The following is a 17,947-nucleotide window of genomic DNA, read 5'->3' as shown; positions in this document are numbered from 1 at the left end:
GTCCTCGACTTCTGAAAATGACGTCTAGACATTTGAAATGCATGATCTATGGCAAAAAAAGTGACCAAAAAAAGGGTCTGATTTTTTTCGGACTTTTCAGATTTTCTTAGTTTTCACATAAGGTCCGGGGTCAGGAAAAAAGACAGATTTTGACAAATTTCTAAATATGTCAGATATTGTCCAAATTATTTTTTAATAATGTTCAGAAAATCTGAAAAGTCCGAAAAAAATCAGACCCTTTTTTTGGTCACTTTTTTTGCCATAGATCATGCATTTCAAATGTCTAGACGTCATTTTCAGAAGTCGAGGACCATATCGTCTTTACCCCACATTTACCCCACAATCTACAAAATGCATTTGCAATTTGCATAGCATCTTGGGAAATTTGTAATCCAGGAACAATTATTGTGTTAAAGTAAGTAGGAAGGCCTTAGTTGAATGTCATAGCAGCCCCTTGACTATGAGAACCAAGAAAAAATGTGTCCGCCTACATAGCCTACGCTGTTGTAGGCTAATTTCCTATCTATTTCTTGAATTTCCCCTTGGGGTTCAATAAAGTATCTATCTATTTATCTATCTATCTATCTATCTATCTATCTATCTATCTATTTAGGATTTAAAAACATCTTACAATTTATTTATTTAATTTTTATTTGTAATTTTAGACAAAAGGACCGTTTTAGTGTGAAAAGGTAACCACAAAAATAGACAAAAATGAACAAATCATGTTTGTAGTGGTATTAAATTAAAGACGGTCTAAGCTGGGTAACTTCACTTCTGTTGACGTTCAAACAAAACAGAAAGCTAGCTTGCTACTTCCTCCCCCTCCAGCAATCAAAACTCTCCTAAACAGCATCTCTTCGGTGATTTGCTGGAACAGTTTGTTATGTTTTTATGGGCAAGGTTTGCCAAAGTTGTTTTGTGGCCGTTTTTGGAGCCTGGGTTGTCCACAATGATCGTGTTTTTTTTTTTTACAGTGTATTCAGGACACAGGCAGCTAGCAGATGGTAAGGTGATGTTTGCTGTAAGTGGCACAAATGTGTTAGCCTAAAAAACGTATGACATAGCTTAGAGTGGTAAACTTGGAGAAACCAAATCAAGGGGAAAAGGCTAGGCTATTTATTCATTCATTCATTAATTATTTCATGTTTTTCTTTCATCTGTGATCATTCTTTTTTTTTAGTCCTACTCTTCTTCCCCAACTTCTTGAGGCATAGGTTGATAGTCCTCATCTCTGTTATCACATGAGAGCTCCAAATCTGCCACCCCCTCCTCCATTGTATAGCCTAATTCTCTCCTAAATTTTCCAAAAAATCCTATGATTTTGGTCCTGGTGTCCATTATAATGGACGTTCAATAAGGCACTATAATTTATAAATGTAAATAATTTCACTTCTTTCAACTTTAATCATATGATTTCTGACATTTTTTTATTAACAAGAACATATATTTCATAATAAATAGACAATATTGGCTTCTCTTTCCTTATCTCCTTCCATAAAATTTGCTTGTTTCAATGTCAGCCATTTTTGAGAAAAAGAAAGAGGAGGTTCCCAGCAACCAGCAGCAATTCAACTAAAGCCACTTCTCAAAAATAATAACCTGGATGCCTCCATGCTGAACAATTACAGGCCCTATCCAATCTACCTTTTTTGGCAAAATTATTTAAAAAAAGTAGTATTTAATCAATTAACCACCTTCCTAACATCAAATGGGTATTTTGATTACTTTCAGTCTGGTTTTCGGGCAAATCACAGCACTGAAACAGCTCTCATTAAAGTTTTCAATGACATACGCCTCAACACAGATTCAGGTAAAACATCAGTCCTAGTGCTACTGGACCTTAGTGCAGCATTTGACACTGTTGATCACAATATTTTACTACACAGACTAGAACACTGGGTTAGATTTACAGGCATAGTTATCAGCTGGCTAAAATCATATCTACAAGAAAGGAGCTTCTTTGTTGCCATCGGAAACTGTACCTCAACACCAATGTCCTTGACCTGTGGTGTTCCCCAAGGGTCGATCTTGGGGCCACTATTATTCAACCTCTATATGCTCCCACTTGGACAAATCATCCAAAATAATTTGATTTCATACCATAGCTATGCAGATGACACACAAATTTACTTAGCTCTGTCACCAAACGACTATGGTCCTCTTGAATCTATGTGTCAGTGTATAGAACAAATCAACACCTGGATGTCTCAAAATTTTCTTCAGCTGAACAAAGAAAAAACTGAAGTAAATATAGCTGCAAGCAGCAATGAGGGGGCCAAGCAGATAGGCCGGAGTAACCATGGCAACGAAATGCTGTTAGCTCAATGCTGCAATCAGACGTATGGCCATAAGCTGTCAAAGCAAGTTTCACGTCTAGCACGTCAAAAGTTACAAGGCAAAATGCATTTTTGCTAATTGCAGTGACCCTAGAGGTCAAAGGTCACAAAATTTCTTCGGCATTCACCTGATGGGGTCATGAGTCCATGTACCAAGTTTGGTTTTGATACATGTTTTTTGATACGTGTTTTTGATCAAATCAAATATGGCGGCCGAATAAATTATATTGATGTGACAAGTTGCCCTCAGTTGACCTAAGGACCTTTCACAGTATTACCAGACACCATTAGTACAATTTAATTCTAAGCACAGCAGCAGCTACAGGCCAAAAGGCATGTTTGTGAATTACAGCGCCCCCTAGAGGTCAAAGGTCACCAAATTTCTCCTGATGGGGTCATGAGTCAATGTACCAAGTTTGGTTTTGATACATGCAAGGGTTGCTGAGATATGAGCTCACTTCCTGTTTGGCGGCTTCACCGCAAATTTTGATTGGCTTTTACGGGTGACGGTAATACTTCGAAGACAAAAGTGATAACTTTTGTGAGGCTTGGTCTGAAGATGATCTGTGTCAAATTTGGTGGGAATCAGAGAAAGTATGTGACCCCTGATACATTTTAAGTGTTTTTGATGAAATCCAAAATGGCGGAAAATGACGTCATATGGTGCGTTGAACTCAGCTTGGTCCAATGATTCCAACAATACCTGACTTTTGAAAATCGGACCAACAGGTCAAAAGTTACGTGCATGAACGCACGTCCAACTTTGGCCTGTTGGTGGCGCTAGAGGGTTCGAGTTGCCGACATGAAACTTGGTGACATGAATCATGGGACCGTCCCCAATCAGTGTGCCAAATTTCCCAACTTTTTACCATACGGTTCTATGGGCTGCCATAGACTCCCATTGCATATAATAATAAATATAACCGCAAGCGGTGATTTACGGGGTCCGAGCAAAACGAACATGAGGTAGCATAGCTTTTTAGTTTTACATATGCTTTGATTGTTTGGGCACAATTGTTAAAAAAAACAAAAAGATCGGATTTCGGTTATCGGATCTCAGTTACCAGATTTCGGCTATCGGATTGGATCAAATCTTGAAAATGGGTTATTCAAAGGGAAACAAGGATCCTGAAATTGGATTAGATCACATAATCTATTCTTGGTTTTGATCTGGATAAAACCTTCACTTTGTGTTGTTCAAAACTTTTGAGTTGGATTGGAATAAATTTGATGCATAAAATTAGGATTACCCTGTGCTGTAACATTATAGTGTGCTAACCTCCACAACCTAATAGTATTCTAACAGTAGTATTCTAGTGCGCTAATCTCCACAACTCAATAGTATTCTAACAATACTCTATTCTACAGCACTATGCATTTGTCATGGATAAGATGAAGGGTCTGATAATGGAAGGCAGTGTTTCCCACAGAATGGAATTGTATTTGTGGTGGTAGGTGAAGGGGGATGGGGGTGGGTTCTGTGTTGGAGTCAAGATGAACAGCCTATAATTATACAGTTATACTTTCCTTGCACGACAAGTCCTGACTAGTAGCTGTAACGTTATAGTGTGCCAACCTCCACAACCCAACAGTATTCTTAACAGTATTCTATTCTAGTATGCTAACCTCCACAACCCAACTGAAGGAACTGTAGGGGCGCATGTGGGTCGAGGTAGAGTGAGTGTGTGGCGAGCAGGCAGAGCCTCGGTCAGAAGGCTCAATGGTATGGAGTGATGACACGGAGATGGCAGGTTTCGGTGCAACACAAGTTAACTTTATTTGAGTTTCAATTCATCTGTTCTTTTGTTCTTTACTTGTATGTGTGCTGCATCAAAGAGGAAACAAACAGAAAATGGAGTAATCAGTGAAATGGGGTAAATCAGTACAGATCCCAACTCACAAACAAACCAATTGACATTTGAACAATAAACTGAAATCATATGGCTATATAAGGTACAACTAAACAATACTTGACATCCCAAGTCAACCAACATCACCTAATCATCTCTCACATGGGACTCCAACACACCAAACCAAAAAACAAAGACCTTAACTTTACACATGATGGCAGAGCTACTCTACAAACTGATAAACATCACAAAAGTCATAGTGAGGGTCATTAAAGTGATGACTTACGTTAACTCAAAGACGCACACAGAGCAGGACACACTGGAGTGCTGGGTTGAGATGAACAAAAGAGTGAACTGAGGGCGAGCAAACAATTTATCCTGGTCTGAGCCCCTGCTCCGGAGCTACAGGGTTTCCCAGCAGGTAAACTGGGTGTGGTAAGGTGGCAGAGCCAAACAATCCTGCAATTTCTCCACAGCACTTTCACCTCAAGCCCTCCTTACACTGACAGACTTTGGAAAGATTTGCAAAGATTTGGAAAAGATTTTTGAAAGACTACAGTCTCAGACCCTCTCACATCTAAAGACAAGTAGTAGAGTTTTAAGTCACAGATTATGACTTTGCAATGACTAGGGATCTTGCAGGGTCACTATTTACAAGACTGCAACACGATTCCTTTAAATTATTACCCATTGTGCAATAGATAAACAGGAACTGAAAATTATAGCCTACTAAACTCAAAGGGTAAGGCAGTGTCTCTGCAGCATTGTTTCATCGTGACATCCTTAACCCGATATAGAGTTGTTCTGTCAAGTGGAAGAGCCGACTAAATAACATTATAAGAAATGACAAATATTATAAGAATAACAAATAATTATAGGCTACAGCTGTGTCGGAGTCAATAAGATAAACAGCCTATAATTATACAGTAATACTTGCCTTGCACTACAAGTCCATATTGACAAGTAGCTGTAATGTTATAGTGTGTTAACCTCCACAACCCAACAGCATTCTATTGTAGTATGCTAACATCCACAACCCACTAATGCTTCAAGTGGGATGTGAACTCTCAACCTAAGGATCACCAGTACAAGGCATTATCCCACTGAGCCACTGTCAATCCTACATGTTGGCCAGTCACATTCACATGGTGAAAATGTGTATTGGTAAACACACAACAAGAAAAACACCAAGCATGGAGGGGCAATTAGACATTTGTAGAGATGAACACTAATAGATGAAATATAAATATGATAGACTTAATGATGAAGGAAAAATAGTAAACAAAGAAGTTCCCCTGAATGTCATAGAGTGTCTCGGCATTCTGATTCTTGGCAACTGATGAGTGTGAATGTTGATTGGCTGATGTCATTCAGGTGCTGTTCAACAGTGTGAATCTTAAATGACCAATAGCATGTGCAGCTTGATCCTAAAGTTCTAACGGGGATTCGAACACTCAACCTAAGAAACACCAGTACAAGGCATTATCCCACTGAGCCTCTAACAATCATACACATTGGACAGTCACATTCACATGGTGAAAATGTGTGTTGGTAAACACACAAGAAAAACTCCAAGCATACATTTGACAATAAAATGAAGGGCTTTCCTGAAAGAGTACACCTGAAATCTTTTTTGAAATTCTGGGGCAATTAGACATTTGTAGAGAAGAACACTAACGGATGAAATATACATATGATAGACTTAATGATGAAGGAAAAATAGTAAATAAAGAAGTTCCCCTAAATGTCAGAGTGTCTCGGCATTCTGATTCTTGGCAACTAATGACTGTGTATGTTGATTGCCTGATGTCATTCAGGTGCTGTTCAATGGTGTGAATCTTCAATAACCAATAGTATTCGAGCTAGAGCCTAAAGCACTACCGGGGATTCAAGCCCTCAACCTAACAAACACTAGCACTAGGCATTATCCCACTGAGCCACTGACAATCCTACATATTTGGCAGTCACATTCACATGGTGAAAATGTGTGTTGGCAAACACACAACATCAAGAAAATTCCTAGCATACATTTGACAATAGAATTAAGGGCTTTATAAAAAAGAGTACAGATCTGAAAATGTGCACTGTTAATGGTATCCACATAATGATGGTTGTATGGTTGTTCTCCAAGGAAAAAAAATACTCATATAGGAATATAGGTGATATAGGAGAAATGGGCTGAGTGGTCGAACTTTATTGGTCTATATCTCTGAAATGGAACAACATATCCAAATTCTTTTGATAACTTTTGTGAGGCTTTGTCTAAACATTGTCTGTGATAATTTTGGTGAAGATTTGATAATTTTTGAAGCCTGTGAAACTTTTTATGATGTTTGGCTTTTCTCTGAAATTGTGGCAAAAGTAAACATTTTTAGAACATAAGACCAGGGCCAAAAAGATGCATCTAAGTTTAGAGATTAATATTATGAAAGAATTTTGAGTCTAGGTCAATCTGGTAAGGAGAAATAAGCATTTTTGACAAGAGCGCCGCCTTTGGGTGCAGTACCCCAAATTTTGGGTTATGGGTAGTGGGGGGTACTGGTAACAATACTTGAAAATGTAAAGTTTCTAGGACTTACGGTTTATAGGAATATAGGTGATCTAGGAAAAATGGCCTAAGTGGTCTAACTTTATTGGCCTATATCTCTGAAATGGAACAAAATATCAAAATTCTGAGCGATAACTTTTGTGAGGCTTGGTCTAAACATTGTCTGTGAGAATTTTGGTGAAGATTTGATTATTTTTGAAGAGTGTGAAACTTTTTATAATGTTTGGTTTTTCCATGAAATTGTGTCAAAAGTAAACATTTTTAGAACATAAGACCAGGGCCAAAAAGATGCATCTAAGTTTAGAGATTAATATTATGAAAGAATTTTGAGTCTAGGTCAATCTGGTAAGGAGAAATTAGCATAATTAACTTTTTTTTCCCCAATAGCGCCACCTTTGGGTGCAGTACCCCAAAGCTACGCTGCTCGGACCCCTAATAATAGGAAAACGTAGAAACACAATGAGGTCCTCGCAGCTTCGCTGCTTGGCCCCCAATTATATTCGGTAAAAAGGAGGAAAGACTTAGGGTTGCCACTCTCCTTGCACAAAAGGGTTGAAGGCAAAGGATACTGTTAAAAAGCTTGGTGTATTAATTGACAGTGATCTAAATTTCAACAGCCACATGAAAGCGATTCAAACTCATTCATGCATTTATCTCCAGCAGGGTTGATTACTGCAATGGACTGTTCACAGGCCTTCTTAAAAAGACTATTAAACAGCTTCAGGTGATACAAAATGCAGCAGCTAGGATTCTAACAAAAACTAAAAGAACTGACCACATTACTGCAATTCTTAAGTCCCTGCACTGGCTTCCAGTAAGTCACAGAATTGACTTTAAAGCACTATTGCTTGTTTATAAATCAGTAAACGGAGCAGGACCTAAATACCTATCAGACATGCTTCAGCAGTACACACCTTCTCGTTCTCTAAGGTCCCAGGTGAAAAACCTGTTAGTAAAACGTACTGTTAGAACTAAACATGGTGAAGCAGCTTTTAGCTGCTATGCGGCTCAGCTCTGGAACCAACTTCCGGATGACATCAAAAAGGCCCCAACTGTAGCCAGTTTTAAATCTAGACTTAACTGTTCTCAGATGCTTTCTGCTAACTGCGCTGAGTTACAAATTCTGAATCTGCCTTGATAATTATTCTACCTTGTCTTTTATTACTTTTTTACTAATTTTGCCTTTGTTCTTTTTATTATTATTATGTTTTTGCTCTGGGTTAACTTACCCAGGTTTGTCACTACACCATGAACAGTATTTGTGGGAACTGTGCAGTTTGTTTTGCATAATTTACCTTAACTTCACAGCTTCGGAGTCATTGGAATGGTTATATGAGTTTTTCTGGGGCGAATGGTGTCCGTCTCGCTTCCCCTAGTATGAGCAGAAAAACCACCCTTGCAACTTTGGGCCGGCGGACTGACAGACTCAGAGATAGAAAGTCTCGCAGCCTCCCAGTGTAACGAATTGCTTTACTGCACTACACACATACACACCAGGCACCGGCTAGAACAAGGTGAGTTTCTCAGACATTGTCTGAGACCGTTGTCAGAGGAACAGGGAAAGAGGAAACAGCAGACTGAACGATTGAGTAGTGTCATAAAATATATACTCTGAAGCTGTGGGAGCTCTGCAGAGAAACCTGCAAGCAAAAAGCGAAAACTGCATAGTTTCTCTTTAACATCACTGCTAAAGTTCATTGCTGAAATGAAGGCCTATATTGTGTTATGTGCATGTGGTCTACCCACTCCAACGTGACTACCAGTTGTTTATGATGCAGTGGCCAGACTTCAGGAAACCAAATGAACAGAGCACATTACTCCTAGCTCATTTGCATTGGCTGCCAGTCAAATGCAGAATTCATTTAAAAAATGTTTTATATTTTTGGTTTTAAATCCCTTGTCAGAGCAGCGGCAGAATACATCACAGATTTCCTAGCTCCATATTCCAGCCACCATTCCATGTCAATGCAGTAACGTCATCCTCAAAAGTCACAAACTATAGGGAGCGGTCAGTGATTTCAGTACTGCTCTGGCACCCTCTTGTGGAATTAAAATGGCCTGACAGTGCAACACTGAATTTAATACAGGGTAGCACTGGGAAATTGAAATGCTGGACTCTGGTCTGGAGCTCTAATAATAGATATACTCTATATATAGGTATAATAGACCAATTTGTCCAGAGGGTTGAAATGTTCAGAACAATGCAGATACTTTGAAATTAATTGGACTTCGTAATAATGTTCTACAAAAAGTCAACATTACGTAAAACTTGTGTTTTGTCCCCAAGTTACCATTAGCTCAATGTTGTTTTCTATCAAAGTCAAAGTCAAAGTCAAAGTCAGCTTTATTGTCAATTTCTTCACATGTTCCAGACATACAAAGAGATCGAAATTACGTTTCTCACTATCCCACGGTGAAGACAAGACATATTTTACCAATTTAGGTCCACAGACAAACATAACATTCAAGTAAACAAAAAAGTAAGTAAATAAGTAAATAAGAGGGCACATATAATAATGAAAAAATAAGAGCAGCAAAATGTGGTTGAAATTGTGCATAGACAGTCAATAAAAATACTAGTGCAAATTCAGGCCAATAAAAGGCTTGGGTAGTTCTGTTTGACCTAAGTAAGAAGAAAGTGGCATAGTGGTGCAAGTTATGTAAGAGCAGCAGAAGTGTTGTGTTTCAGGACAACAACACCAGTTGTAAAAGTGTGCAAGTGTGCAAGTGTGCAAGTGGAGTAGTGCAGGCGACCATTTTTGGGTCCAATGTCCAGGATGTTATGTAGCTGAGGGTGGAGGGGAGAGGAGGAGAGAGTTCAGCATCATACGGCTTGGTGTATGAAGCTGTTGGTGAGTCTGGTAGTCGGGAGCGCGAGGCTTCTGTACCTCTTCCCAGAGGGCAGTAGATCAAACAGATTGTGGCGGGGTGACTTGCATCACTCACAATTTTGAGTGTAATACTTGGAGGTGAGGTGGGTGGTGTAAATATCCTTCAGGGAGGGAGTGAAGCACCAAAATCCTTCCAGCTGTGTTCACTATGCGCTGCAGGGCTTTCCTGTTGTATTCAGTGCAGCTTCCCTACACAGCGATACAGCTGGAGAGGATGCTCTCGATGGTGCCTCGGTAGAATGTGGTCATGATGGCTGGTGGAGCACTTGCTTCGCCTGAGTTTCTTAGGAAGTACAGGCGGAGCTGAGCTCTTAAGCCAGTGATGCAGTGTTGGTGGTCAGGAGAGGTCTTCACTGATGTGCACCCCAGGAATTTGGTGCTGCTCGCTCTCTCCACCACAGCACCGTCGATGGTCAGTGGCAGGTGTTGGGTGTGACCTCTCGAGGAAGTCAACAACAATCTCTTTGGTCTTGCTGGCGTTCAGCGGTTGTCCCTGCACCACGTGGTCAGATGGTCGACCTCCAACCTGTATTGAGTCTAAATTAAGCCCCTTGGTGATGAGACCCACCAGAGTTGTGTCGTCAGCAAATTTCACTATGTGATTGTTGCTGTAGGTTGCAGTGCAGTCATCGTCAGCAGGGTGAAGAGCAGCGGACTGAGCACGCAGCCTTGGGGGCCCCTGTGCTCAGTGTGATGCTGCTTGAGGTATTGTTGCCAACACGTACTACTTGGGGCCTCTGACAGAGAAGTCCAGTAGCCAGTTGCAGAGGTAGGTACTGAGTCCCAGTTTGTCAAGTTTGCAGATGAGTTGTTGTGGTATTATGGTGTTGAATGCAGAACTGAAGTCTATAAACAGCAATCTCACATATGAGTCTCTTTTTTTTTTCCAGGTGGGTGGGGGGCTGGGTGGAGGGCAGAGCAGATTGCATCCTCTGTAGGCCGCTTGGCTCGGTATGCAAACTGGAAGGGGTCAGGGTGGGGGGGAGAATGGCTTTGATATGTGACATGACAAGCCGCTCAAAGCACTTCATGATGATGGGTGTCAGTGCCACAGGGCGGTAGTCATTGAAGCAGGATGGAGCAGTTTTCTTCGGCACAGGTATGATGGTGGCAGCTTTGAAACATGATGGGACGATGGCTTGCTTCAACTGATTCATTAAAAACCTATCATGTTGTCCCTCTATAATTCTATGTCTCTAGAAATGCCTTAGGAACGCACATGTTTGTTTCTACAGGTCAAAGGCAACCCCCTCCCATGTTATACCTCTATAATGTTTGGCTACAGGATAATTCATATTTCCAGCTTGAATGGCATACCTATGTTCAACTTCTCTGTCCCTTAGCCTCCATTTAGTGTGGCCTACAGTAATAGCCAGAAATGCATGCAATGGTATACAACTTGGGTGGTATTATAGTTAATAAAGAATGAGAAAATGAATGGAAAAAAATAATTATTCTATGGCCAAACATTATAGAGGGACAACATGATAGGTTTTTAATGAATCAGTTGGTTTAAAGGAGAATTCTGGTGATGAACATGGGGGCTCATGAACCTACTTAAAAAGCATCACTATCTCAGTATACCCACTTAAAAAGCATCACCATCTCAATATAAAAAAATATAAAAATATAAACCCAATATTTTTGGTTACATATACTGGTTTGGGTAAGGACTTTTATGTTGAAAAATCTACATGTGGCAGCCATATTGGATTTTTTCATTAGTGTTGCTAGCTTCACACTGCTGTGGTTTAGTGGTTCACCAAAGCTTAATTTGCCCATCACTAGTGTGTACACCCAAGGATGGACAGCACAAACCTACCCAGTAGAGGAGAGTTGCAGAACCAAACCTTTAGTCACTGTCACCAAACTTAAAGATCTGGCAGAGGAGACAGCACAGCTTCAAGATTTAATTCAGAAGAAGGCCTGGGAACATCATGGATCCTGGGGGTGAGCAGCAGGGGTCAGGAGAGAGACGTCCCTGTTGCTGCTCCACCACCTTGAGATGTTTCAGGATTAAAGGAACGAAACATCAGTGGCCCCCAGATGACCACCCTGCAACTGGCCCAATGGTGCATCAGACAGAAATGTCTCTCTGGTGGAGGTATCTGTGCTCACATACATGTAATTGAAGAACACAATATTTACAAAGAAATCTTGGCTGACTTGTTTATCCATTATAACTGGGAAAGTATTGTAGTTTTGAAATGCCCACATTTTATACAAACCTAAAATGCTAGACCTACATTCTGTATAATATACAAAATATATTTTAAGTGGCATGCGATATGGCAGTACAAGATTTTTTTTATTTTCCTTTGGACAGTACCGTATCTTTCACTGATACATTTTACTTTCATTTTTGTTCATGGTCACTTTATAGTGATGTGAATTATTTACAGTTTGTCAATAATTTACAGTTTGTTATGCCTTAGGTAGGCAACAGTGCGGAAGAAGGGAGGGCTTCATTGAGAGAAAGAGGTCGGTTAAGTCTGACTGTTTGAGGAACTACTTTGATGCCTTATCATTGAAATGAAGACTTAATGCATATTTTGAAGGCATATTTTATACATGGTTGGATGTATCTTAAGAGGTGAGTATAAAAGTACAACTCCTGCCTTTCAGTTAAAACTGTATAGTCTACAGATATGACAGTGAAGCAACGCCATTTTAGAAATATGATTTACAAAACAAAACTGAAAGAACAGACTATAAAACGGTAGCATTTTTATTTGTTATTGTCAGGGGTAGTTCAGTGTTGTGGAACTGTTTTAAAAGCGTTAGTAACATGATAAGGTTATGTGACTTGTGTGCCAGTAGTGGGTATGATCATATTCATCAAATTGTACAAAGTTTGTGTTAATTGACAAGCGCCGCTAAATGAATTGACCATTTTTTTATGATTACAGATATGTTGCTCCCTAGGCTTTGTCTGATGCTGGTTGTTCTCCATGCTGAGGAGACTGTGGGTAAGTGGTTTAGAGCTGTAGCCTTTACGTGCCATTGTCTCCACTGTGTGGTGCACTGAGTGCTTTTGCGGCAGCTGTGGCCTACTGGTTAGGGCTTCGGGTTTGTAACCGAAGGGTTGCTGGTTCGATCCCCGACCAGTAGGGAAAATATGCCCACCCTTGAGCAAGGCCCAAGGCCACTCACTGCTCCCCGAGCGCCGCTGTAGCAGGCAGCTCACTGCTCCGGGTTAGTGTGTGCTGTGTCACTGTGTGTTCACTTTGTGCTGTGTGTGTTTCACTAATTCACAGATTGGGATAAATGTAGAGACCAAATTTTCAAAAGAGTATATACTTATATACTAACTGTGTAACGTCACCACTCTCTTCAGCCTCAGTGTCCTTCTCTATCCTGGTTCCTGGTGAGAAGATCCTGGCCTCACCTGGAGACACCATAACTTTGCCCTGTTCAGTCTCTCCTCCGTTTCACCCAAGCGAGGTACGCTGGTATCGCCCGGACAAATATGACACCCCAATTCTGCTCTACAAGAAGCTTCAGGTTGAGGAACAAGAGGCTGCTGACACTCAGTACACAGGCAGGGCATCTCTATTTGGGGCACTTGAGGAGGGGAACGCTTCCCTGAAACTGGATAATCTCTCTGCGTCAGACAGTGGAGAGTATGTGTGCTACATACAACATGATAGTTGGTATGAAAGGGGACGTGTGCTGACAGAGGTTAGAGGTAAGAAGACCTACGAAGCTAATAGGTTAAAGTGTCTGAATCTTTTTTTTAATTCAGGTGACATTGACTGTGCTCAAATTAATTGACCTATGTAGTCTAATGGCTGACAAGGGGTGGGCTTTCCTCAATCTACTCTACTGTAGGAACTCAAATGAACATTTATTTTTGTATCATATTTCAGCATGTCTAGACAGTGCAAAGAAAAGTAAAACTGGTATGCACCTGACATCTTTAAACAAGCTGCAATTTAAGTCAGACAAAATAAATCAGCGGAATCTGTGAGGAACTATTCTATCCATCATGTCTTCTTGAGAAGATACTGTAAAGTGTTTTGCCTTTTACAACAATAGTTCACCACAGCTAGTGTTAGGAATAGAACATAGATCACATAGATTTCTCAACAGAAGTGATACAGTTATCCTGTTTCTGGTCTCCCATTTATATATCTCTCCTAACTCTCTGGTTCAATTGCCTTCTCTTCCACAGTTCTAGGCTCTGTCCCACTCATATCCATCACTGATAGAGGCAATGGGCAGGTGAATGTTACCTGTGTTTCAGAGGGTTGGTCTCCACAGCCCACTTTCACCTGGAGAAACAGAAAAGGAATTGAGATTAAAAAAGGCCTTAACAAGGTTCATTCAAAGGGTAGGATACCTAAATCATTATGTGCTTTTCATTCACAATATTCTAAAAGATTATGTGCACTGTGCAGTGCGTATGGAGTGAAGGCTAAAAATATGATAGCAAATTATTTCATAAGGAAGTTTACAGCTTTCTACTTATATCTCTGATTTTGCCTGTCCAATCCATCTCTCTCAGATGACCAGGGCTTGACGACAGTGAGCTCCTGGATGCTCGTCTCACCCTCGGATTCAGACGGACTCTTCTGCTCTGTGGGTCTGCCTGATCAGGAGATGATGGAGAGCAGGGTGGCTCTGCACCTCTCAAGAGAGCAGACATGCACCCCAACAGGTGGGTCTGATTAGTGGAAATACATAAGAGGTGTCAAAGGGTGTTGGTGTTGGTGAATCCTGTCCGTTAGCGCATGCTTCAGGCATTTCTAATGGTCATCCTAGCATCAACATCAGTGGACTTGACACCAGAGTCATCATATGCTATTTATTATGACTGCTGTTACCGTTATCAACTTCCTGAATTTTTGGTCAACGATTCCTGGAACACCGAAACACCGGGGCACATGAAACTCAGTGGGCATGTAGCCCCACTAGACTTTTACGGAAAAACTTTGTTTGGTCACCGGGGCCACTCCACCCCTGCGCTGGGCCCCCCGAAACCCAACATTTTTCCTAAATAACTACCTGTGCATGTACTGTATGTGATAAGGCAGTAAAGGGTCATTGAGTAAATGTTAACTTCCTCCTAACAGGAGCTTGGAAAGATGTTGTCATTGCTATTCTAGCATTGTGTCTCTTGGGGGTTGGCATATATCATCTACACAAAAAAGGTATCATATACTTAAGTATCAATATGTTTACAATTCTATGCACCACACCTTACTCCCTGGCATCATGATGACATAATTTTTATTTTTGCCACAGGTTTTATTAAATGGCTTCTATCTCAGAAGAACAGTAACAGAGAAGGTATTTGTCTTTCCTAAGCGCTGTTCAGCATTGCATAAAACTCAAAAACACTAAACTGTTTTTGAGTCAAGTCTGCATCTTATTCATTATTTATTCATCCATGCCATTAACCCCCACCCCCACCCCCACCCTCCACCCACCCTCCACACACACACACACACACACACACACACACACACCTGTTTTCTTCAATGCCTAATATTTTTACATTCTTTTCCAGAAGCCACGGATGAAGAAATCGTTAAATGTAATGTTGATGTTTTATGGTATCATACTCTTCCAGTTGCATTATGGTATCATCTAACTTCCAGTTATGCAGTTATAGTTGATTTTAAACATAAAATGTATATTGATCAGGATGCTATTATATTTAGTATTCACCACAGCTACATGCATTTTCTCTTTTCGAGTTTAACCTCTTTACATTGTTTCAGTCGGACAAGAGGAGCAGATGGAACATAGAGGTATGTATCTATCTGTACTAAGGGTAAAACTGATTCCAATGTTAATTTTATGTTGGTTTTTACAGTTGTGAAATACATGATATATTTTCTAGCAAACTCAAACTCATGCACAGAACCTACAAACTCTAAAGAGTTAAGTGAAGGCACAACTGAGGAAATTCATTCAGGTAACTGTTATCTTTCTGTCTTTTTAAGCTGTTATATGTGTGAAAATATTTAACATTATCTATACATACTGGTGACAGAATAATACCGGTAATCAGATCAGATGTGAAATGATTTGTCTTCTGTCTTTAATTCAGAGAAACCTCCAGAGAAACCTAAAGGGGAAGACAAAGAGACAAACACAGAAGTAGATGTCTCACAAACACCAGGTAAACTACATACATAGGCTTTTTGTTTCTGTCTTTATACTGATGTCTTTACTTGACACCCCGAAATGGGTTTTTCATAGATGTTATAATGATGTTAAATAATAATGCAAACTTAACAACAGAGATTTGGGAATTAAGGTAAATTTTGATAGATAACATGCCTTTTTGGAAACTTTGCATGTGCAGAATGGGACGAGGCGAAGCAACACAAAGGTAAAGCATGCATGCTACATTTTAATAAAACACATAAATTATCATTTGTAACATAACTAATTATGAATCGGCACTGTATGTTTCTTTCTTATAGTACTAAAACTAATTGTGGACGAAAAAACTGTCCCTCCTTCACTGACAGTGAAAGGAAAGGGTGCGACGGTGTACTGTCCTCAACCAGAGAAAATACATGGCCATGACAATTACTTCCCTCATGTTTTGTGTACGGGACCACTAAGCTCAGGGCGGCACTACTGGGAGGTGGAAATGAAGAAGCCAGACAAACAGTCCTGGTATGTAGGGGTGTGCAGCACCACAGCAGCAAAGTTGACACCCAGAGTCCCTATAACCCCAGAGAACGGCTTTTGGGTGCTGCATTATGAAAAGGGAACAGGACTATTTGCCAACACAAAACCACCTCTTCTTGTGCCTACAGTAAAGCAGCTCTGCAAACTTGGGGTGTACTTAAACTCCAGTAAAAAGGGCATTCACACTATGTCATTTTTTAATGCTGAGAACGGATGGCCCTTGTGTTCCTTTAAGTATTTCAAAGAGTCAGGTGGGCTGACACCTGTTCTAAGTCCCGGACTAAGAGACAAATATCCTCTCACTGTATGCTAGGGGAAATAGACTTTGTTTCTTAATTACTCCTACATGAACTAGTATCACTGTTAACCATTAACATTGGATTTGTGATCAACACACTAGTAGGCCTGCTGTATAATTTTTCATTTTGTGCAACTTTTTGAATTTCACTATATTGTGCTGCTGATATAGTCAAAGCTCTGACTGGCATTTTCTAATGTTCACCCTGAGCAAGAGTCAAGGCACTCAGTGAAAGGTGGTAGACCTGTATTCTAAACAAAGACATGACAAAAAATGACAGAGGGCGAAGAAGGGGAGGTAGACACAGATAGTTCCTAACAGATAATTAATGCCTTTGTTAGGATTGTATTGGCCTGAAAATTATTAACCATTGTTTAGTAGTTTCATTTAATAATCTGTTAGCTTGTGTAGTACATGTTTATTACTTATGTGTTTATTTACTGAATAAATCAATACTTTTGCATGTTTTGCATTGTATTTTGTCCTTGCACAAATGTTAAAAATGTTAGTGTCTCTGAAGTTTGGATATCACTAATAATGAAGTGTTGCTCACTGAATTAATTGCTGAGGCATCTTCTGAAAATGTTTGCAGAGCACTGTAAATTAAACAATGACCCAAGTTTCTTTAAAATATGTCTACCTTCGGTAACAGCCTTCAAGTCAAAATGTTTTTATGTTAGTTCATACACTGCCTGGCCATAAAAAAGGTCACACACTATTTTGTTGGACCGCCTTTAGCTTTGATTACGGCACACATTCACTGTGGCACAATAAATGTTGTGACACAAGCTTCTGCAATGTCACAACATTTATTTCCGTCCAGCATTGCATCAATCTTTCGCCAAGATCTTGTCTTGATGACGGGAGATTCGGACCACTACGCAGTCTTCTCCAGCACATCCCAAAGATTCTCGACTCTGTGGTGGCCATTCCATGTGTGAAAATGTCTCATGCTTCCTAATCCACTCTTTCACAATTTGAGCCTGATGAATCCTGGCATTGTCATCTTGGAATATGCCCATGCCATCAGGGAAGAAAAAATCCATTGATGGGATAACCTGGACATTCACTATATTCAGATAGTCAGCTGACCTCATTCTTTGGGCACATACAGTATATTGTAACTGAACCTAGATCTGACCAACTGCAGCAACCCCAGATCATAGCACTGCCCTCACATGGAGGCTCTTACCGATATGCTCAGTTAAATCCAGGTGGTGACCTTTTTTTGGCCAGCCAGAGTATGTTGGTTCTGCTAGTGTATCTAGGACCCAGCTACCCTGGAAAATCCAGAGTTCTTGCAAGAGCACAATTTGAATTGTCTCTGTGAGACACTCTGGCAATGAGTAATGATGCACGTTACTTTTGCC

The 17,947-nt window shown here is 40.2% G+C and overlaps 1 protein-coding gene across 1 annotated transcript; it reads left to right on the top strand.

The window, feature by feature from the left end:
* The first annotated feature begins 12,071 nt into the window (after positions 1–12,071).
* On the top strand, positions 12,072–17,038 carry LOC125300947 (butyrophilin subfamily 1 member A1-like). Its single transcript, XM_048253144.1, has 13 exons — positions 12,072–12,221; positions 12,538–12,597; positions 12,966–13,316; positions 13,803–13,961; positions 14,136–14,288; positions 14,704–14,781; positions 14,876–14,920; positions 15,141–15,167; positions 15,355–15,384; positions 15,477–15,551; positions 15,687–15,758; positions 15,945–15,971; positions 16,066–17,038. The coding sequence occupies exons 1-13, from the start codon at positions 12,200–12,202 to the stop codon at positions 16,590–16,592; spliced, it is 1,626 nt and encodes a 541-aa protein (XP_048109101.1). The 5' UTR covers positions 12,072–12,199; the 3' UTR covers positions 16,593–17,038.
* Positions 17,039–17,947: the final 909 nt, after the last annotated feature.

This window comes from Alosa alosa, chromosome 1, assembly GCF_017589495.1.
Source record: "Alosa alosa isolate M-15738 ecotype Scorff River chromosome 1, AALO_Geno_1.1, whole genome shotgun sequence".
Lineage (NCBI taxonomy): Eukaryota > Metazoa > Chordata > Actinopteri > Clupeiformes > Clupeidae > Alosa > Alosa alosa.
This window is presented reverse-complemented; position numbering and strand designations above follow the sequence as displayed.